Consider the following 22,566-nt stretch of genomic DNA (forward strand, 5'->3'; position numbering starts at 1 on the left):
TAAATATTAAATTGCCATGGAAATGTAAAAATTGAGAAAATAAAAAGCTTTGAATTATCTTTAAGAGATTCCTTGGGTAGCTAAGCAATTACATGGCCAATTACTGGCAGCATGTTTGAAGCTCTGATGCTGGACTTGTTTTTCAACATCAGGCTCAGACCTCTACAGACATCAGTTTCTCCGGCTGCGAAATTCACAGCATTCCATAGAATTTACTTATCCACGAGAAAAAAAAAAAAAAAAAAAAAAAAGGAGGGTGCTTACAGTGCACTTCAGAGTGCGCCTGGCTTAAATGGGACCCCTTGTGGCTGTGTCACAGCTCCCTTCGTTAGGGGGCTGACTGTAGCCTGAAGTCACCACAGGCATCATTAGCCCCTCTGTGAAACCACAGACTGAGTCTCATTCTTCATCTGCCTGTCTGCTGCCTCAACATCTATACGCTTGCGATGGTGCTCCAACGGCAGAGTAAGTGAGTCCAGCAGCACGGCAAGACGGCCACAAGGAGCCGATCGGATAAGAAATTCAAAAATGCAGCAAAGTTCAAATGTATTCAGCGAGCGGGCCACTTGAATTGGTTCTGTAAAGGTTAGACTCGAGGTTATTTTGGAGGGTGGATTATTAGGCTACCTGGGCTGAAGTGAAAAATAATAACTATGAGCAAGTAAGGGTCACTCTGGGGCTGCACGAGTCTGTTCAAGAACTTGGGGGAAAAAAATACTAAACTGTCAATGTTACAGCAGATCATCGTGAGAAAATGTAGAAAATAAAAGTAAAGGACATATTCAATTAAAGCCGCTGCTATTTCTAAACACACGCCACCACGGCTGCCCTCTCCATATGGTCGTTTCAAGAGAGAATAATTTATCCCAAAGGGATTAAACTGGGTTGTGATGAAAATAAAACAACATATAAACATTTAAGTTACAGATTAAATGTGCAGGATGAATTCAAGGTTGAAATGTTGATTTCTGTTTCCCGTTCTGTACTGCCCTCTAATGGAAAACACTACTCAGAAATAAAAAAAAAAAGGAGCTCTGACATCCAGAGCTGCAGTGAGGAGAAGACATACAGCATAATTAATTATGAGCTGAACTGAGTGAACGCTACATGGAATCAATTTTTAAATTAAATGCAATTAAAATGATGAAAAGGCACGATTTGACATTTTGAGATGCATTTATTTAAACACAACAAAAGTACGGTATATAATGCATACGACATCTCCACTCTAGGTGGATTATAAGGCTCGAGCAAACAATGAGATCTAAATGAAGACAAAACAAATGCTTCACTACAAAGCTTTGTAGCAGTAAAATTCAGAGCCTTTAACTGGATGTTGAACAAAGCATTCACTTGGCAGGAAATTAAAAAACCAACGAGAGGTACAAAGACTAATTCTGCTTCGGAAAAAAAACAACAACAACAACAATGCAAGAGACATATTTTTAAGGGAATAATAATTCTTTAGAAAAACCATTCCAGCACTATCTGGCAAACGCAACGGAGACCCACGGGAGCATATGTTTGTAATTCCTACTGTTCTCTGTTTAAGTTATTTTTGTACATTCTAATTCTGCAACAACTCTGTATCACATTAACAATGCAGCATCTCTATTCTTAGATTTTAAAAAAGAAGAATAAACTGAAAATCGACAAGAAGCTCCAGTTGTTCCACCGAGTGTGCCAAACGCGCTAAACTTTATGGCCCTGTTTTGCGTTGTTAAAAAAAAAAATCCTGGCCTTGTGTGTGTGTGTGTGTGTGTGTGTGTGTACTGAATGAAGGACAGTTGGCCTCTGTCATGCTTTAGCCTTCGCTTCTCTGCCTCTCATGGGTGAGCAGCCATTGTTTGAGATGGTTGCCCTTGCCGCTCATGTACGGCCCACTCTGTCCACTGCTAGAAATGACTCGGTGGCAGGGGATGAGGAGAGGAACCTGGCACAGACAAGACAGAGAGAAAATTCAACTCTGAGGAAATAAACATGTTGAAGTTCTGCAAGTATTACACAAGAACAATCGTACACGCAAACAGGGACACTTTTAAAATGTTTTCTTTAAAACAAAGAGTTACATTTCTTCCAATTTATGAATTCAGAAAGGAGGCTGCAGAAAGCAACTTTTCAGTATACATGTTTTAAACTTTAAAAATATAAATGACATGAAGGATCAGTACTGTTACCATTAAACTGTGACGCGTTACTAAAAAACTAATGTTAAAAAAAAAAAGAAGAAATACAGATTGGAGCTTTACTGCTTTCTTGTTCTCAGGTTGACATTTATTGTCACAGCAACACAAGAGTTGGAGATGTTGATATGTATTATGTATGAAAGAATCTCTGATTTACCACATAAACGGTGCGACTTAAAAGTAACCAACGTGCAGAAAATATGAATCTGCACTTTTTTTCTTGTGGTTGCTTTTTATGTTCATGCACCGCATGAAAACAAAGTGTCACACCAGAAGTGTCTGGTTTGATCCTGCACAAATCCACATTCAGGGTGATGGCTCAGTCTTTGGGTATAAATGTTTTTTTACTCTTTAATAGTGTAAAGCAAAGAAGCAATCAAAAATTAATGGGCAAAAACACCAGCAGGATGAATATTCAATCGAGAGGGTGTCAACATTAAGATCTGATAACCCTGTGATCATTAAAAAGAGGAAGTCGGTGGAGCGTTTACTCTTGTTGCAGAAGACTGCCAGGGGGGGTCCTGAGTTCTTTGTAAACTAAATGGCTGGAGAAAGATTAAACAAGCAAGCCCAAAACACTTCGATCATTGTGAATTCAGAACAAGACGAGTGGCAATGGTTGGAAGGAGTCACAGCAATGATTCCTTTTCAAATATTCTTGATGTTGCCCTCGTTGTTACTTGTTACACGAAGTACAAAAACATCCCAACTACTGCTGCGCTGTGACTATAATTCTCCAGTTGAACAAAGTTATCCGGGACCTGATGGCTGCACCTCCAGCCTTTTCGATAAAAGTTGGACATGCAGTGTGTTTCAGTTCAAATCCATCATTAAACCCGCTCCCATATCAACAGCAATAAAACTTTCCGAGCCCCAGATTAACCTTGCAGACAGAGAAATACTGCTCGAGTATTCGGATCAATACTGTTCCCCGGGTTTGGAGGGAGAGCAGGGTACCCTCAAGGCCTGCGGATCTGCCTCTTCACTTGGGGGGGGGGGGGAAAGAGCACTACGCCAGGCTTATCAATACTCAAATCCTGGTGAAGAAGAAGTGCCACAGAGAGGCGAGGATCGATTGAGCACACTGAGCTTTTCACAGTTGAAGCCTGAGTGGAGCAGCGCTACTGACAAGTAATTGACACTGACAATCTGACTTTGGATCTGTATCAGGAGCTGAGGGCTCAGGCTCCCAGGCTCCCTGACAAAAGGACAGAAATGTCTGTAAAACACGAGACTGAGAGCTTTTATACAGCCATCCACAAGCAACGCCATTGGCTAATGTCATATACAAAGCCTATGAAGAAACTAGTGCGTAGTATTAAAAACACACTTTTTTTTTGTGGTTTATTTGCATTTACTCTGTCTTTCAAATTAATTTTAATGATCATAAATTACTTTTCTTCCTACTTTAATAAGAAAAACAGTGTCGGAGGAAAAGCCCGGTACTGAGATGAGGATGTACACAAGCTATTTCACTGCACATGTGGGGGAGAGCATCTCACCGGCTGCACTTTCTGTACAAGAAGTGTTCTCTGCCTCACAGAGCACACCGGTGGTGCCCACAGCACTACATGGGCAGAGCTAAACGGGCTTTGATCAAAGGGTTTGATCAAAAGAAGACACACCACTTGCCCTCTAGCTCTCCATTTTGTACACAGTGGATTCATGGGCAAAATGATGCGGGCCAGGTTTCCTGCAAGAATCGGAGATTTGCAGCGAACATCTCCAGCAAAGACAGGAACAGGAACAAAAGGTGTGGGCTTCAAATTGTGCTGTAGGTAGACGTGTACTTCTCCGCCGCTCTCAGAGGGAGGCGTTCGTTCCGCTGTTGCTCATATTCGAAACACACCTACAGTTTACATTACATATCCTTCATCACGGAGACTTATTGTATTTAAAAACTCAGGTGGAGTACACAAGTACTTTGTTGTAGGCAGTGCTCTTCAAGAAAATGATACAAAACAGATGGAATGAAAATCTGTGTCATCACTTTATATATATGAAGAGAATCTATTACATACAGAATAGATTACATCGGTCTTTTTATGATTTTTTTCTGTATTTGTAGACTTATTAATTCAGCATTATTACAACATAACATATTGATGTAAAACCTTAAAATATATTGCAAACCATGTGTTGTTTTTTTATTTATGAATATTTAATTGGAGATGCAACTGATGATTAGTTTAATTACCGTTTGATCCGCTGACTACCTTCCAGATTTAATCGTTACGTCTATAAAACATCAGAAAACAGTTTCCAAGGTGACAATTCTACAATTACCCTAAACAGAGAAAAAAAACATCTTTACATTTTAGTAGCTTTAATTAACCAGAATTATTGCTGAAAAGTGACTCAAAAGCAACTGTTATCGAAACATTTGCAAATGAATTGCCTAATCGTTGCAGCTCTATATTTCATACTGGAAGTGATGTCATGGTAAAATGACTAATTAACCTTTGGCTAAAGGCAGCTTACAACATGCAGGTTCATGAAGTCATTAAAAAAAGATTATAATAGAAATGATGAGTTTCCCAATCTGGCTAAATAAAGCAAGTCAGAGAGAAGCCTGTCAATCAATGCCAGCAGCACTCACCGGGTTCCTCCTCATGGCCCCTCCCACTGCCCGCACCGCTCTGGGGTTTCCCGCCATCTCGGCGAGGCGCTTGTACGAGACCGTCTCTCCAAACTTCACATCCCTCAGAAGTGTCTGCAACACGCGGCTGGTGAATGCGTCTTCGCCACAAAGCAGAGGACAGAGAGGAAGAGCGAGAGACAGACGGAGAGAACAGAGGAAGAGGGGAGTCCCTCATTTAATCAGACAGCTGCCTGAGAGGCTGCCGACAACAAGACAACACTTTAGCACAACGCAGATTTTACACTCCTTTGAAATAAACTGGTGTTTTGAATTTAAATCAAAAGTTTGAGACATCACTACATTTTTTTTGATCAACTTAATGGTTTTTCATCATGTCGAACTGCATGTTTGAGGGCCAATTCTTCCTCCAAGGGGCTCTGTAGAACTTTACAATACTCATTAACAACTAAATACACAGAAGTCCCTCAATTTGACCTTAGAACTAGTATTAACATGCTACAGACGCTGATGTGAGAAAATTATTTCCATGGCAGAAAAATCTAGGTTATGCTTTGAAAGGTCACAGCTAAAATTAAAAAAGTTCGCTCCTTCATTTAAAAGGATTAAGAGAGGCCAAAAAGACTGCAAATCTGCTCCAGATTTTTAATAATAATAATTTGAATGTTGCACACCATTTGTGGCAGTGGGATGACTTTGAGGTTAATCAGACCAATTTGTCCTTTTAATTGCTTTCTATTCAGAGTAGATTCATTATATCATCTTCACTTAAATGGCGGAATTCTTCAAATCATCCGCAGCTTAACCGACCACATTAACGGCTTTGATTTCATTAGCACTTTAGCAGTAGCATTATCTTTTTCTTTCTGGATTACCAGGCAGTGACTGAGAGGCAAAAAAGAGGGAAAAACCTATTTGAAGCATCTCGAAAACCTCAAGACATCGATGCAGTGAGCTCGTGAAGCAAGTGAACAACACTTTCTTTTTTGCACAGAGAACAAGATGGGGAACAATAGTCTCGTTATCAGGAGGGGGTGAACTTCTTCCAGTACATACATGTACTCAGTCATGAAAATTCAATTAGTGATCTCCCATTCTCTCTCATTTATATGGTCTAAGAGAGCACATGACAAGTGATCTATGAGAAATCCCTCTAAATTGGCATTGTGTGAAAACATGTCACACCCCTGTCTCTCTTCTACAGAGTGAACATCCTTTGCTCCCCAGGCTCCCTCGCTACCTTATAGTCACTCTCCGCTACACAAAGCCACGCGAACAAGGCAATTTGCCTAAACTGGGGGGAATAAGTGTAAAACCTAAAGGGGATATATTTGATTGATGCGCACCCATGTGAGTTCTTTGTCTTGAACAAGGCCCGTAGGTACTGTTTAATAATTTTTCAGGTAATAATCACGCTGTCAACGAGATGACGGGCTCTTACGCAGACAGACTTAATGTTATGAGGAGATAAGATACACCCCTGAAATTTCTTTTATGCATTATTCTCCCTCATAAAGCTCAGATTTGGCCACATGATGTGCGTGATACATATTGATATCGCTTTCGTCACCACCGGCTGGTAGATGACAACTTGCCCAGACTATGGCTATGTCAAATCCCTGTTGATGCAAACGTTATTGACAAACACCCAGAGTCGGTGTCAAGCCAGCAGACGCTGCTGAGCACTTTCGCCGACAAGCAACAAGCTACGGGGCCGTTTATACTTTTATAAATCCAGAGCAGCTTTTATTTTTCCTGTAAGGTTTCACATCTCCAACAGTTCCGGACCAAAAAAAAAAACAAGTGTCTGCGCTTTTATCTGCCGCTACAGAGGTTAAAGAACTTTGCCCTCATCAGTGTTAGTGACAGAGACTTCATGCGGGTCACTCGAGGTGACCAGCAATGATTTGGAGAGCAGTCCCCCAGCCCCATACTTCATAAAGAGCCTAATACGCTGTGTCTGGGGGTCAGGACCCTCTTTAGATCGGGGTGTAGTGATGTCAATTGTTTAAATAAAAGTTGAGAGGAAGCACTTACATGTTTACAGACATCCCATAATTATGTCACAGGTCATTACCTACCATGAGGCCAGGTGATAGGGCCACTGCAGAGGCAGAGGCGGAGGCGGATTGAGCCGCAGTAAAATCGAACAGATCGAGCGATTATGAATGTATTGGCATATATGATTGATTTGCTCATAATTTTGTATACGAGAGCAATTTAAAAGAAGAAATAAACAACGGGCGTAAACTGAATTCCATCAGCCCAGCTAATGATAGATTTGGAGAGATGACTTTCAGCTGACAGCCACCTCTGATATGATTGTGACAATATGAAGACAATAGTGGATATGCAGCTACCTCATTATCCTTTGTGTCTAATGGGAGGGAAGACTTTGACTCCCAGTCAAAGTGTCTCTTGAGTCTTGAGGGATCCATACTTTTGAAGGCTGACGGGGTGCTGATGATTCTCTGATTATTCGATATTCTGAAAACGTTCATTTCCCTAATTCCTCTCCACATCACAGGGGCGAGTCCTGGTGAGCGTCTCATCTCGCCCTGTGCTGTGCACAGGGGGAGGTTCAGCCTCCTGCAGGAACACAGTCATTTGGGCTTTGAAGAGCGCCCTTCCCCCCCTCCTTTGCCTTCCCCCCCTCCCTGCATATTCCCTGTGCCGCTTACCGAGACTAAGATCCTCTCGTCTGTTACATATGGATGTATAATTAATGAGATAAGAATATGCATCGTTTTGAGAACCCATGATGGTGTCTGTGTTTTTCTGGAGGGGGCAAACGCGCGTGCACAAACACGAGCTCAATGAGCACGACGCACGTACGCACGTACGCGCCATTCCTCTACCTCTAACGGCCCAACTTGCGTGTGATCTTGCACATGACAATCAGTCAGACAGTATAGAAAAACTGCACCTCGCATCTCCTTTCATGTCACCTCTGTTGCTCAGGTATATCGTGACAGCTAATATGAAAAGTGGCTTGTTTTGTCAGAAATGTGTAAATAAACATGGCAACACTTCAAGTGAAGGTCACAACTCAATATTACATGACAAGTGCTGCGAGAGCGCTGTCGCGTTCAGGTTCTCCCACAAGATAACTGAGCAAACAAAAGTTGGTTGCCACAGATTGTAATGACCTGATTAAACATTTTATTTTTTTTTCCCAGGCAGGCAGCGGCTGCTTGACTGGATCGAGTAGGAATTTGTACAGCAGTAAGGCAAAAAAAACGAATCCTTAATATTTGTGAGTTAACAAGCAAAAAAAAAGAAACCTATTTTCCTCCCCTCCAAAGACAAATACTCTCGATGCTCACATTTAACATTTCTACACCGGCGTGGCCTATGGTTCTGACTACTGAGAGCAATCCAAGCCTAAACCCTGTATTTACTGAGCCCCAAAACAACAGGCGAGGGAGAGAGGTGCAACACAGCACAATCACCTATTCAGATCAGGTACTAATGAAGAATTCCATCTATCCTGAAATTTAATTAAAACCCCAAAGACTTCAGATGAGATGCGATTTGAAAGAGCCTGGGGCTGGTACACAAGCACTTGGTGGCGAAGGGAATCACACTGAAAGTTGATATCGTAATTGGTCCTGATGTATTTCTGCATTGCCTTTGCGGGAGCGTGGGACTCATAGCTGTATACAGGGTCTCGATGGAGTACCTGCTCATTGAAAATGCCATCACTCAACCACTGCAGATCTGCATGAAATTAGAGAGCAACTAAGGCCTGATTGCAAGGGAAAAGAGGCACGATTGTTAAATGCATATATTAAAACTATTTTTTTTCTTCCTGTGTAGGTGTGCTTCTGGGTCTAAATGAGCACTTCAGGAAATCTTTAGGTTAAAATGCAAGTGTGACAAAGAAATAGCTTCTAATTGCTTGAAAACGGCAATAAGTTTGCAATTTCAAAAGTGAGTTGTCAGGCTGCGAGTATTGTTTGTTTCCTCAAAACAAAAAGCGCCAGGGATAATTAATTCCTCGTTTTTTTCCTCAGCGCCCTCAATCATTCACTGCGCAGTCACAACTACCAGTTGAAAGGACCCTAATTGTCAATTTTTCGGGGTGCTTTCATTTTACTCGTCCTAGGTGACTGGTCAAGCCAACAATAAGCTCATTCAAACTTTACCACCATTCACATGTTGTCGGTGATAAAAAAATAAAAATAAAATAAAAAAAGGCTTCCTGTCTGAAAATGTCAAGAGTGGAATTCGATCAGTTTCAAAGAATGTGCCAAGAATCATAGAAAAGCTTGCCAAGACTAACACGCGTGGTAAGAGCTGCCACAGATTACTGAACCAAGTTACAGCTCTGTGTTCTGTTCTCTCTCCTCTCGCTCACCCACTCACTCGCTTTTCCTCCGCTCTCTCTCTCTCCCTCTCTTTCTCTCTCTCTCTCAGCCATAAAATACTTCATTATAACACAGTGAGCCAGTGAGTGTAAGTGATGTAACTGACAATTAAGAGTGAAAGCCTGATCCCAGTCATGGCTCTGCAAATATTTATCCATGACAGACCTCCTTGCAGGGCGGGGTGGTGAAAGGCAGGGAGCGGGAGACTCCCAGTGGTCTGCGGCTCACTGAAGTACGCCTGGAGCCATTCGACGCAGCGCTGCAACTCGGGGCTCATTTCTGCCGGGCTATCGTTGACCACGCGGCTCAGGGGGGCCTCACTGCTCCTGCGAGGGATACAAGGCAGGATGGGGAGTTGAGGTGGGGATCAGAGGAGCGATCATAATACCCAATTCTTGGTTGAATAGTGCTCAAATATGTCACAAGAGTGTAATAACATGCCAACGGGTGACAGATGCAAGATGGCATCATTTGCAAGAGTGAAACTAAAGGTGTTAATCGAGACGTGTTTAAAATCTAAAGTTCCACGTTTCGCCGGTGCTCCTGTCAGTGGGCTGTGAAAGACAGAAAACACAAAGACATTTGGTACAGTCGATATATATATATTTTTATGAAGTGCAGCATGATAGAGTATGAAAGGAAACATTGTCGGGTCATAAGGAACGGCGCTAACAGTTTATTTCAAACAACTTTAAGGAAGCAGAACCACTTTCTGAACAAAAGAAAGTTTTCAAAAGTCTTGCAGATCTTATGGGAAAAAAAAAAAAAGGTCAAGAGCACACCGTTAACAACAGTTTTAACTCTGCTTGGGTCTAGTTTATAGTTCATGACAAGAATAAATGGATTTTTTTTTTTTTGGCCAGAGCGGTGCTGGCCAGCAAAGCACTGCACTTGGACGCGCATCTTAGCATGAGTAGATGCTTGGAGGAATTTGCCGATGGTTGAGTTGGCATCACTTAACAGCTGAATTTCTCTCCGCTGCTGACCACCCCCCAGGTCAATGCAAGCACACTGACCCATATTTGACACTTAAAGACCCTACTGGGAAGGTCCTCTCTTAGCATGTGCATTACTGCAAAGTGGACCTCAAGCTGTGTTGTGGATCTAAAGCAGGCCGCCAATTCCATTAACTGGTGTACAGGACTTATAAATAAATAATATCACCATTTAAGTGCCCCTTTTTTCAAAATTGGCTTATCCTGTATGGTATTAATAATAGACATTTACTTTGTTAAACACACAGACCGTCTCTCTCCTGCCCGCCGTAACAACACGGCCCTAAAGTGTTTTTACACTTCTGCAGGTCACAGTTTGAGCAACGTTTTATATTGGACATGTGAAGCTGAGGTTTACTGGAGTGTTATGACTGAGCAGGTCAGTTTTCAGGGAACCGCTCTGCCTGCTAGTTTGTGGCTGTGTGATGAAAATCTCCTGGGTGCCGTTTAACAGTGGGTGTAAATACAGTAAAAGGTGTAAATACTCTCATTTCTAAATAAACCACACAGCAGTTTATAGTTGAGTGGCGAAAAAACTCGCAAACCCACCAGCGGGTCCTGTGCTGAGACCCGCTCAAACAATGGCCATGGCTCATGGCAATCTCTGTCGGCATGGGTGAGTGCCCAGCCAGCCCCTACTTGTCATTGTCTCTCCTTTCTATCCTTCCCTTCCATCCCCCCCCCTCCCTGCTCTCCCTCCTCATTTCCCCCTCTCTATTTCTCTATCCTCCCACTCCAGCTCTTTTGGCTCCCCACCACCTACACCCCCAGACACACACCCACCATCCCCCCTACCTCTCTGCAAGGATCTTCAGGCCACTGTTCCCTCTCTAAAACACCCCCCCCCTTTCCCTCCACCTCCACCACCACCACCACCATCACCTCCTCCTCCTCCTCCTCCTCCTCCTCCTCCTCCTCCTCCTCTACCCCTCCACAGCCCCTCTTTCTCTCTGAGAGGATGTTCCAGCCGCTGCACACTGACAGCTCGGGGATATTGTGTGTGGAAATGTTCCTGTTGGACCCGCAGGCCCTTACAATCTACCGGACAAAGGCTAGAGCACCTTTGCTTAAGGCTGGGCACCTTTGACCTCCAGCTCACACTTCAGACTTGTCACCGTGGCTAATTTTCTTCTCCCCTCAGCCCTCCATTATGTATGTGCCCGGCTTCAAAAGGTGTTTTGAGCGATACAACATTGACAGTAGTAAAAGTTAATGCAATGCAGTACATGTTATGGCCGGTAAACAACACCGAAATAAATAAATAAAAGTGGAACAACATCAGTCGGGCTGAAGTCTGTCACCTCTAGGTGCAATGGGGGATTGTTTTTAAAGAGCATGTGGGCAGTGGAGATGTAGCTCCTGCGCTGGCAACATTTCCAGTTGCTTCAATGAATTACGAATAAAGCGGCAATCATATGACCTTTATAGCGTCCGGACTGGCACGTTAGAAACTCTGCATTTCACATGAGAGATTAAGAGATGTGTGATAAATGTTGGGCTTATTACAAAGAAACTCTCAAAAAAGTGAAGCAATCTTTATATTGTTTTAAAGTATTTGCCATCCCCTGTCTGAAAACCAAGAAGTATAAATAGTAGGGATCATAAACAGTATTTCATTAACTGTGAATAACAGTTCAAATGTGGTTAAAGCTAAATTGTTATTTATTATCTTTTGACTAGTTCAAATTATATATTTATTTAATGTCCTTCAGGCGTTTACTATTTCATCACAGGTAAGGAAATAAGAAACTAATTCCAAACTAGCCAGGATCTGCCGCACTAAAAAGAATATTTCCCTTGATAGAAGATTGAGATTTGAGAAAATGTCTAATATTGTGCTCCTGTCACAATCAATTTCCAATTACCATAAATCATTGCTGCGTAAAGTGGGAGTCATTTGCAGTTCTACCTATTTTCCCAACTCTAATATAAAGAATGAATTGAGCATTTATATAATGTTGGAGGTTATTTCATTCATCCTGGAGGAAACAATCAAAGGAGACAAAGGAACAAAAAAAAAAAAAAAAACAGAATAGCCAACATTAAATTTGTCAATTTCCTTCGGCATATTCTGTATCTGCAGTTGCACAAGACTTCACTAAGACTTTTTTCTATCAGCTGCAGACGTAAGAATGAAACAGGTTAACCACAGGATCTAATTGAAAGGAATCTGGCGAAGGGTGTAATGGTATATTGCACAAAAAGGGGAAAAACTCAGAACTCATGCCTCCATCCTGTGAAGCGTGATGGCGCTCATCCTGACTCGATCGGCTGTCACTTTTGACACAGCCTGCCAGAGTTCTCCTTCACCGATCATGGGTAACATGGCGGGTCAGAGGATGAAATAGAAAAGGCCAAGAGCAGTCCAATATTTTTCCTCGGCCTTATAGCTGCAGATACTTAACTCGGAGACGTCAAAGACTCAAGAGAGCATGAAAAAAGCCTAAAATGACTGTCTAAAAAGGGGGAAAAAAAATACAGCATGTCTCTATGAATGTCAAGATCCCGATGTTCTCTGAGCCAAAGGCTGTGATACAATTGTAAGCCACTTGCTCAATGCAGCTCGTTCAACCATTTGAAGATCATTCAGATGCCTATCTGGCTACCGCGGCACTAAAGTCGGGAGCTTTTGGAGTGGTAAGCTGTAAGGAATGCTTCCTATTCCTATTCGTGCTCCGACCGTTTCAAAAATAAAAGCAACTCGGCCGGATAAACTGCTCTCTAGATATCCAACCACTCTTATTAGCGAATGTCCGCCGAAGAGGCCGCAACACTCAATCCAATACATAAAGGTGGTGGTAAAATACTGCAGAGTAGGCAACAAAGCACACAACAATTAGGTCTTCTCCCAGCTGGCTAGCCACAGGAGTCAGTGAAGGCGTGTATTACCAGAGCCTTAACTCTTACTCCATTATGTAGTGTATCCACACACCCCGACGCAGCAATGTTTATCTACAACAGACTACTGAGCAGTTTCAAATAGTGTTTTTAGCCTCTATTCTCAAGTGCCATAGTAAGAGATTCCAATTACCCGAATGGTAAGGAGCCAGTGAGGAAGGCATAAAGTACATTAGGGATCCCCTGTAACTGCAGGGACCTTTTAGAGCCTCAACTGAAGAGGGCCGAGAGACTGGAGGGACAGTGACCCTGCATGGATAGCCTCTGTCAAAATTTGACCACGTCAAGCACAAAGGCATTATGGGAATCCAGTGTCACCAAGTCCTAATTACTGTCTGTGTTCAGAGCAAATTACTGCCTTGTTCCTCTGATTAGCGAGGAGGCTAATCTTCACCTGTGTACGCCAGCACTGCTGAGGGCCCTTGAGTGTTAGCGCTTCGTCTTCTGTAATTTATTTTTAAATCAGTGCCCGCTCCCAGGAGTTTTGAGTGTTTTGTTGTGAACCGCTTACCATGATCCCCACCACCGCCCCCTCACCCCTAAATCCTTGACTAAATCCTTGTTTGGTGCCGCAGGAAGATAAGCAAGAACAACACTTGGGCATAATTGACTCGTACTCCTCTCCAAGATGTCAGAGCGGAATCATCTCTCTGCATATTGCCTCAGTATGTCACAGACTGTACACTTCTGCATGTTGCAGATATAGAATCCAATCAAGTTCGAAAAACAAACCGGCGCAACCCTCGTGCCGGAAAAACTTCCCGGTCGACAGCGGGGGAAAAAAGAAAAGAAACAAACTGCAGGAGCTGCTTTTAGCTGCTTCTCTACAGTGAAGGGGAACTCTCGCTCGGCTCCCGTCCTCACCCTGGAGGATCTGCTTTAGAAACCACAACATTTGCAGATTTTTTTTTCATCCGAGTGAATGTCAGCGTCTCGTCTGCGTGGGGCGGTTTACAGGTAGTGTGTTACACAGGTGTTGGTTTACACAGGAAATGGCACATGCAGCCTGATTGGGACGGTCCCGAGAGATCGAGGCATAAACGTAGAGCACAGATGGGTCCAAGGGCCAGTGGGAGCAGCACCTTAATGAATACGCAGCTGAGTACTGCACTTCACAACATGCAAAACAATATTCTAAGGCCGCAGTAAAAAAAAAAAAAAAAAAAAATAGAACAGAAATGATCTGAATATCATTACACAATGAATTATTCATACCATTTCTAAAGGGACTACGGCAAAAAGCCCCCCCCCCCCTGCTTTATTGATGATTTCATTCAATATCTCAGCAGATCACTGTTTGTATGACAATGCATTTTAGTTACAAATGTAAGCAGTTTATTTAGCACACAGCCTTGCGTGTGTATATATATATATATATATTGCAAAATAGTCATTTTAATTGATTACAATGAGGTGACCACATACAAGAGAGAGAGAAAAGAGAGCCGGAGAGAGAAATTATAGAGGAAAAAAAGAAAATAAGTTGTTGATACGGTTCCCGGTGTGTGAGCACATCATGTAAACAGGCCCCAAACAGGGAACACATTTACCATAAAGCTATTCAGTGTGAACCAGGACATTGATTCACAACACTACACGAGTGTGAGAAAAACGATAAATGCATCACCTCAGATATTTCACACTAGCGTTGGTAGTGTGTAAAAGCTGTTGTGACAGCTTGGGTATTAGGGCTAGATAGATGGAAAATGTCTGGCTGCTTATGAATGCCAATGTGACTGAGGTGACGGGTTTGACACAAAAACACTCCACCTCAGAACAATTAGGCTGTTCTCAGGCCCCCATCCAGTGTTGTCAGTGATAATGGAAAGCTGTGAGGATAACTGGTGATAAATAGACTTTAACACCCTCCTCCTCAAGACCAATGCAGTCATGCAGTCCTCTCATATGCTTAACTAATCATGAGCATGGCCGGCAAAAATTCATACAAAAGACTAATTACTGTTGTACTTCACTTCAGTCTCAAAGGCCTCTTATATAAGGACTTGGGGGTTCTCTTGCCTCTTTTCTCCTCTTGATGGGTATTTTTTTTACAAGTAGGCCTCGTGCTAGACAAAAGCGTTTAAAAATTGGTGATTGCTTTCATCCGCTTTAATTACATTCAGAAATGGCATTTCTGCCACATAATACACTTCTATTGTTTCAGAATTATCTGGCTTGGGGAGTAAAATCTACAATATTTGACGATGCTCCCGAGCTAAATCGCCTCTTGAAATTGAAATATGCAGCCGAAATACAAAATAAAAAGGCAGCCTTTTGCTGCTGATATACTGGAAGCTCCTTGGCTTTCTGCAGAATGCTATTATTATGCATATCCAGGTAGAAAGTTAATTAACCCAAAGCTTAAGCTAATTATGGTAGCAGAATGCTATCAACCAAACGCTTTCAGTCAGACAGCTGTCCAGAATTTCATTTGCTAATCATTTGTCTTTTGCCGGAGCATATGGTGCATTTCCCCACTATCACAGCAACAACAAACAGATGAAAATCATTAACTAAAAACAATGTGCAATGTGGAGAATCAGACACATATTTATAAGGCTTTGTGTCAGAGAAAAAAAGGGGGGGATTTATGTCCTGGGAAGTATAATGATAATTTTTGGTTTTAGCCACTTAGGATTTTAGGGAGACCACGTGACTCATGTGTGCTGGGAATTCAGATGCACAAATATATTGTTTATATCTATATGCTAATGAGACGGAGAATGAGAATGTTTATCCGTGTAAAATTAATTACAATTTTCTATAGGAGCATATGCAAAGCTTGTTCTTAACAATTTTTAGCTTCTAGCACATTTTGTGCCTGTTTTCTTTTTTATCTTATGTTGTTAAAAGTAGAAATCCCTCCGCTCAGAATTAAATCAATTATTTTCCAAGAAATGCTTCATGCATTATTTTTTTTTTTCTTCTTCTTCTTTTCATAAAAAACATCATACCGGCTGTTAAAAGGTGATTGATATCAGCATTGCCTTGCGACATTATCAGGCAATAAAGGCTACTCAGGTTCTAATGCAACATGTCATACACAGGCTCCTGTAGTACATTTCTATTGAGGACCTCACAAGCTAAATTGCTTTTTCCCTGCTCCCCCACATCTCAGCCAGCTTGACAGACAAATTGATCAAAGCATTGTAAAATAATATGCTCACAAAATGTCTCGGGGCAGGAGTCCAGCCCTGTTTTTTCATTTTTCACCCTAATAAAAAAAATACTCTATGATTTCCTCTGTATTATGTGTCTGTGCTCTGTGTGAAAGAGGCAAGAAGCATCATATTTCAGATAATAGTAACCTCCTGTAAACAAAATGCGTATCATTTCTCTGTGAACGCTGAGACCATGCTAAAAACTAAAAAAAGGGGGGGGGGGGGGGGGGGGGAAAGCTGTTTAGCAGCGAGGCTGGTGCGTAGGGCCCCAACAGGGGTTGTTGAGATGTAATGAATTTGTTCATCTGATGGTGCCTTCAGGGCTGTCGTTAGACTGGCAGAGGAGGTTGATTTTAGGAAATGTTCCTAAGATCAGTTAGGAAGCAAAAGGGGCTTGAGACGTTTCTATTAGAAAGAGCTGACGGTCATGGTGTGTAAGCAATACTTCAAGGGCGTTTATGTAGCTATAATGGCATTTATCAATAACTATCTATCAATGCCACACGTGCTTTTGTTGCTGCACCGGCTGTTCAGCACCAACCAATATGGTGAATTCTAAAAAAAACAACATAGAAAGCAAACAGAGTTGCAAAAGCTGTGACTCGCTCACAAATATACCACTGTAGGTTTTACTTTATGTTATGCATAGATGTTATCTATTTCCCTTATCCAAAATATGCTCTTAGAGATCATTTATCACACTGACTTCCTAAGCCTGTACCACACCACATCCAAAGCTGGAGAGAGCCTTGTTTAGTATGTCATAAATAAATCAATGGAAATGGCTGATTTGAACTATTACTGCTACAGGCGGGCTTTTGTGAGATCTACATGTAAAGCCGGTTGCAAAGATAAGCCTATATTTTGTCACTTTATCTTGCCTCCCTTAATGCCTGTTTACATCGTGTTACACCATATATCTGAGGTGGCTCTAGTCCCCCAGTCCTGTGACAATAACATCGTATTCAACTGGTCGAGATAAACATCTAAACATTTAGTTTAATGATTTCTTGCTCACACCTTTTGAGAACGTACAGACAGCGGTGTGATCGAAAGCGTCACTTATGACCGACACAGCAAATGATATTAAACTGAGAAATGATCTAGTGATGCGAATCATTAAATTCATTTGCATATTCCTACTGAACCTGAACACACAAATTAAACCCTGTTCACAAGGAGACGGAGAAAGGTGCTTGCGCATGGTTACAGGACATCTTCCATAATCAAAATTCCATATTATTAATTTTCTCACTTCAACTCATTAACAACAAGTGGAATGTTTTTACTGCTTGATGAATTTGAGGAAATAGCAGACAGTCAGGAAGGAAACACATGTTGAGGTAGAATATACACGGTCATTAATGGGTTTCCATAAATTAGAGTCTGAACATACATTTCCAAAAGGATAACTTCCTATCCGGGTGCATTTGGAAATGGTTTAATTTCCCAAACCATTCAAGTTTATCAAATGCGAATCTGCGGATACATGGATATTTAATTTCGATCTAATCAAAACTAATCTGAGATGTAGGATGTGGACCTGGAAAATTCAGGAATAAGTACTTATTAGCGCCGAGTTTAATCAGTTTCAATCGCTCCAGTAAGACTGGCAACATTCGAACAATTTTGAGGGATGGGCAGGGCATGAAATGCAATCACATATTACATTTCAGAGTGCCGGTTGACACTCGGAACTACTGCATACAACTTGGAGGGAACATAAATAAACAGGAGCGAGCAGTCCATGCTCCCAATGGCCTTTGCTGACCCTACAGACATCAGCTATAATCAACTCCCTTGTGGGTAATAAACAAGTTATTTTTCTGAAATTTCAAATATACTGCAGGAAGAATCACAACCACATGCCATCAGAAATCTAATTTCAAGCCCAACTGTATTCTAGTGCCCCTCATATTTCTACTGCCTGCTCATATTTGCCCAACTTTCTCCAGGATATTTCTTGTGGGATCTACAAAAATGCCCTGCTTCCAATGAGGAATGGGGGCACTCCATCACAGGCGTGGATTCTGTCCGCCTGTAAATTTCACACCTTTGTTTATCACGTCACCAGCCCGGCTGTTGTACAGTACCTTTCAGCAGGTGCGACATCCATTAGGATCTGGATGGTGTGCACACCATTCTCACATCCACTGACTTGGATCGTCCCCAGGGGGCTCAGCAATGAGATGGTCTTCTGAGTGCACTGGCTCTCCCTCTGCTTCTTCATCTCGCTGCCCGGCTAAGGAAGCACAAATTACACGCCGTTCATTGACATATTCATGTGGCAACTTTCACAATTTCCCACACACCATTTGCATTGAATGATCTATTGAAAACCTAGCAGGCCACCAACGGATGATGACTTACATATTTGAACACCTAGCCTCCAAACAATGTCATGATGTGACTTGATCCCAACATTACTATCCAATATTTCTTTTGTGCATGGAAAGGAATACGCCTATCTAACCAATAAATCGCCCATTTTTTCCCCTCTTTCTGTTCTATATATCACATAAATGAGAAAAACAATGCAGTCTGTTCCCTTGTCTGGTGGGGGATTCCCAAGATAGCTCGACATTATTTTCAATCCGTCATTTTTGGTTGATGGTCGGGATGTTTTTCTAGCATTAAATTTGTTCCTCAGGGTGCAACTCCGATGGGATTCTGGTTTCCAGCCCTTAACAACAGCAAAAACGTGCAGCTTTTCTGACGACTGAGATGGATACTGGCAATAACCAGACAGCAGTTCCTTTTTTATTTTTACTTTGAGGGAAGGAGAGATGATTGACTATGTTATATGTGAGTTTTTGAGAGATGGGGGTTATAATAAATAAAGGTCACATTGATTGTAAGAGTTTCAACCAAGGAAACCTTTCCTTCCCGAAACCTTGATCTAAAAAGTGTCTAAAGGGTACAAATACAATATCGCTCTCTCTGTCTTTTTCATTTTTAATAGTGCGTGTTATTCACATCCATATATTTCAACTCATACGTTTGCTGTGTGATGTGCCGCAACTGATTATTTTCATTTATCCGTTATTCTGCTGATTATGTTCGCGATTAATAAACACATTGTTTAATCCATAAGATGTAAATAGAGTATAATAGAGAAAAATGTCCATCACAGGTTTCCAGAGTCCACGGTGGCAATTTTCACACGTGTTGTTTTGTCCGACCAGCAGTCCAAGACCAAAATATATTTAGTTTACAAATTAATAAACAGTAAAAAGTAGAGAATCCTCAAATTTGAGAGGATGTACTCAGATAATAAATGCAGTTTCAGAATGTGCTTTAAACTAGATGCAGTCTTGTAGACTAGGTACTTAATCAAGCAACAAAACTAGATAATAATTAACCGATTAATCACAATCTGGCAACTATCCTCATAATCAATTCATCATTTTATTTATTTATTCTAGTAAAAAAAAAAAAATAAATACTAAACATTACCTAGTTCCAGCTTCTCAAATGTGAGGAATTGTTGCTTTTCTTTGTCTGGCGTGAGAGCAAGGTGAGGGTTTGCGGCTGTTAGCGTCACCCTGAGCTTGAGGAAATTGTGAAGTAATTTTAAACTCTTCTCTGATATTTTATAGAGCAATCTACGATTCAAATAATCTTATAGTTGCAGCCCCCAAAAGCACAATGAATACAAATACAAACCCTGCACTGCTTAGTGCAGCCTGTACTTTTAATTTCAGAATAGATACAGAACTATATATATATTTTTAGATTAAACAAAGGTTATGTGATAAAAAAAAAGTAGTCATGCATTTACAGTATTTCATATAGACTTTGTTGCCCCCTCTTCACATACACACCCCACCACATCTGTCACGGTATGCGATCACAAATGCGTCTGCTTCAACTTTCTTGTTTCTACTCTTGCAGCTCTCACTGTATTCATCGGGGGTTTGCCTGAACTGACAATAAAGGCGAGAATTTTCTGAGCCAAACAATGGTACAGTGCACTTTGGATAAGCGCTGAACACACTGGCTGCCATTTAGCAAGCTAGTAATAGACTCATAGATAGAATAATGGACTTCGGCAGTAATGGCCTTGGCTAATAGTCTACGCTGATTAAAAATAGCGCCATCATGTTTTGTGCCGTTTTCGGTGCAGTACACTGGTCTAAGTGACTACTTGAATGCTAGGGTGTTTACCCGGCTCTTTCACGGTGAGGAACAACAAACAATAAGCAGCTTGTGTTGTTAAAAATCACTGGCAGCGTCCTCGCGCTCGTCCATCATTTGACTCGTTTCTCATCACACTAGTTCCTGGTCAAACCTAATCGAGTAGAAAGCGCGCTGTGGCTGCGCAAATGCAACACGTGCGCTTATAGTGTGCGGGATTTTAAATGTGAGGAAATCGATGCCGAAACGTGGGCAAAGCCTGGCGCAGTGATTTGAGAGAAGTGTCATAACACTAGTTAGAATACATCTTTTCAAATTAAGCGAGCACTTAAAATGTCGAAAAGATGGACGGAGGTTGGTACCTGAAGGCACGGATTTACTCTAAAGATAACCCTCGATAGCATGAGAGTATACGGATAACACTTGAACTGCACATTGTGTGAGGCTTTGTAAAACTGATTTAGACACTGTAAATTAACTCAGTAGCTTACAATGAAGCCGTTTGCGTCCGTGCGGCGTCCGCTTCTACTCCATGTGCAAAACAAACGTAGCAGAAAGTCTCTTCCTGTTTCTCCAGACGGCGTGGGCGAGTCGGCCAATCACAAGAGGCTAAAGTCAACCATTGCTCTGTAATTGGCCGTTATAAAGTCCCCGCCCCTCCCCTCTGCCAGGGACAGACACAGAAGGCTTGTCTTATGGGTCTCAAGTTGGGATTTGGGGTCCTTCAGGGGCCTCAGTACACAGAAGACTAGTAATGGTTGTGATTTAGATATTTGATTTGCTTGATATTTTTACAGCAGGAATAAAAAAACGGAAGCATATTTTGAACATTAATGTCAAACACTGTTATCGCTCTACTTAAAGCTGAGACATTTATCCAATTCTGTATCTCCAGTGACACTGAGGTATTCAGGGTCCCAAGCATAACATTTGTGGATAAGAAAACACCTATGATGCTATCAACCAATAACATTTGGCTACCGACTAATAAAGTCACCGTGTTATTATGAACAACACATGGGGCAGCATTTTTTTATTAGAGTTTTATGCGGTTTTAAGTTGCCTTATGTTGCCTGGAGCAGTCATAGATTTAACTGAAGCATACATTTCTGTGATTATGACCAAGTGTGTGGCATCAGTCATGTATTGTTTAAACGTGTCTGTTGTCCTCTGCAGCTTTGTCTTTTTTGTTTTTTTTCTGTGGTGCCTTCAGCTCTCTGCATGCCTCCGTTTGGAATGTGTAGGCCGGCGTGGGCCTGTGGCCCACACCCCATCTCGGTGGTGAGGGTGGGAGCGGGGGAGAAAACGCCACCCCTGCAGAGACCATTTTGAAATCTGTGAGGATTTCCGTGCCATCTGGACCCGCTGCCAGTCTGCCCCAGATAGTAAGGGTTGGCAACGGTACCCGACGGTGCAATATGGCTCTCTCTTTAATGAACTACTAACTGTCCCCCGTTTTAATTGATGTGACATTTGAGCCATTTATCTCTGACATTTCAATGAAGGATGATTCTCAGCCTTGCCATTTACTTTTTTGTGCTATTTTCTAAGAGTCATTTGCATTTTTCTGCTCTAAACCTGCTTTTTGTCTCTCATTAGCTAATTAGAGAGAAACATGCACAATTAATAAAAATGAACATAACCTAGTTTGATATAGGCTTGATGAGGCATAATCAGAAAATCAATGTTTTCTTAATGTTCATCAAAAATGGTGTGAAGGGCTACCTGTGGTAAAAGGTGACTTCGATAAAGCCTTGTAACCTTTACCCACATACCAACATGTAGCCTACAGTGTGGGACAACTTATGTTCGCAGCATGAGGAGAATCAAGCTCAATTAATCAGCATATGATTGCAGTAAGCAGCCCCCTCTGCTGGATCTTCTGAGCCATACTGTTTGAAATCATTTTAATGCTGCATTCAGTGGCCAGACAATTATCATATGTGGCAGTCACAGTGGACGTTTCTGCATTTGCTTTATATCTTTTAGTGAAAATAAAAAGTTTCAAATGTGCAAATTTAAAATCATTTAAAAACAACTTTTACTTTTTTGTCATCCTATATTTATTGTATATCAATTTTAATTACTGCTGGCACATGAAAGCTGTTTTGCACATTTTATATTTTGTTTGTACAGTCATTTATATTCATCCTGATAAGCGCAAATAATTCATTTTAAAAACAGGAAATATTTATCCATGGTGTGTTGAAATAAACAGCC

At 41.6% G+C, this 22,566-nt stretch overlaps 1 protein-coding gene across 1 annotated transcript; it reads right to left on the reverse strand.

The window, feature by feature from the left end:
- Positions 1 to 1,157: 1,157 nt before the first annotated feature.
- Positions 1,158 to 20,916, reverse strand: LOC142931808 (methylated-DNA--protein-cysteine methyltransferase-like). The gene is made up of 5 exons (XM_076075910.1): positions 20,838 to 20,916; positions 18,303 to 18,451; positions 9,321 to 9,481; positions 4,786 to 4,925; positions 1,158 to 1,933 (listed from the first exon to the last, which is right to left on the reverse strand). Exons 2-5 carry the CDS (start codon positions 18,437 to 18,439, stop codon positions 1,805 to 1,807), a joined length of 567 nt encoding a protein of 188 aa, XP_075932025.1. The 5' UTR covers positions 18,440 to 18,451; positions 20,838 to 20,916; the 3' UTR covers positions 1,158 to 1,804.
- Positions 20,917 to 22,566: the final 1,650 nt, after the last annotated feature.

This window comes from Anarhichas minor, unplaced genomic scaffold (assembly GCF_050575085.1).
Source record: "Anarhichas minor isolate MPS153535 unplaced genomic scaffold, ASM5057508v1 ptg000054l, whole genome shotgun sequence".
NCBI classification, from domain to species: domain Eukaryota; kingdom Metazoa; phylum Chordata; class Actinopteri; order Perciformes; family Anarhichadidae; genus Anarhichas; species Anarhichas minor.

Excerpts from the sequence above, each read along its gene's own strand:
- LOC142931808 (XM_076075910.1), bottom strand. The coding sequence starts at position 18,439 with ATGAAGAAGCAGAGGGAGAGCCAGTGCACTCAGAAGACCATCTCATTG. Across the intron at positions 9,482-18,302 it reads GATGTCGCACCTGCTGAAAG|GAGCAGTGAGGCCCCCCTGA; the intron begins GTACTGTACAAC and ends TATCCCTCGCAG. Across the intron at positions 4,926-9,320 it reads CCACCCCGCCCTGCAAGGAG|ACGCATTCACCAGCCGCGTG; the intron begins GTCTGTCATGGA and ends TTTGTGGCGAAG.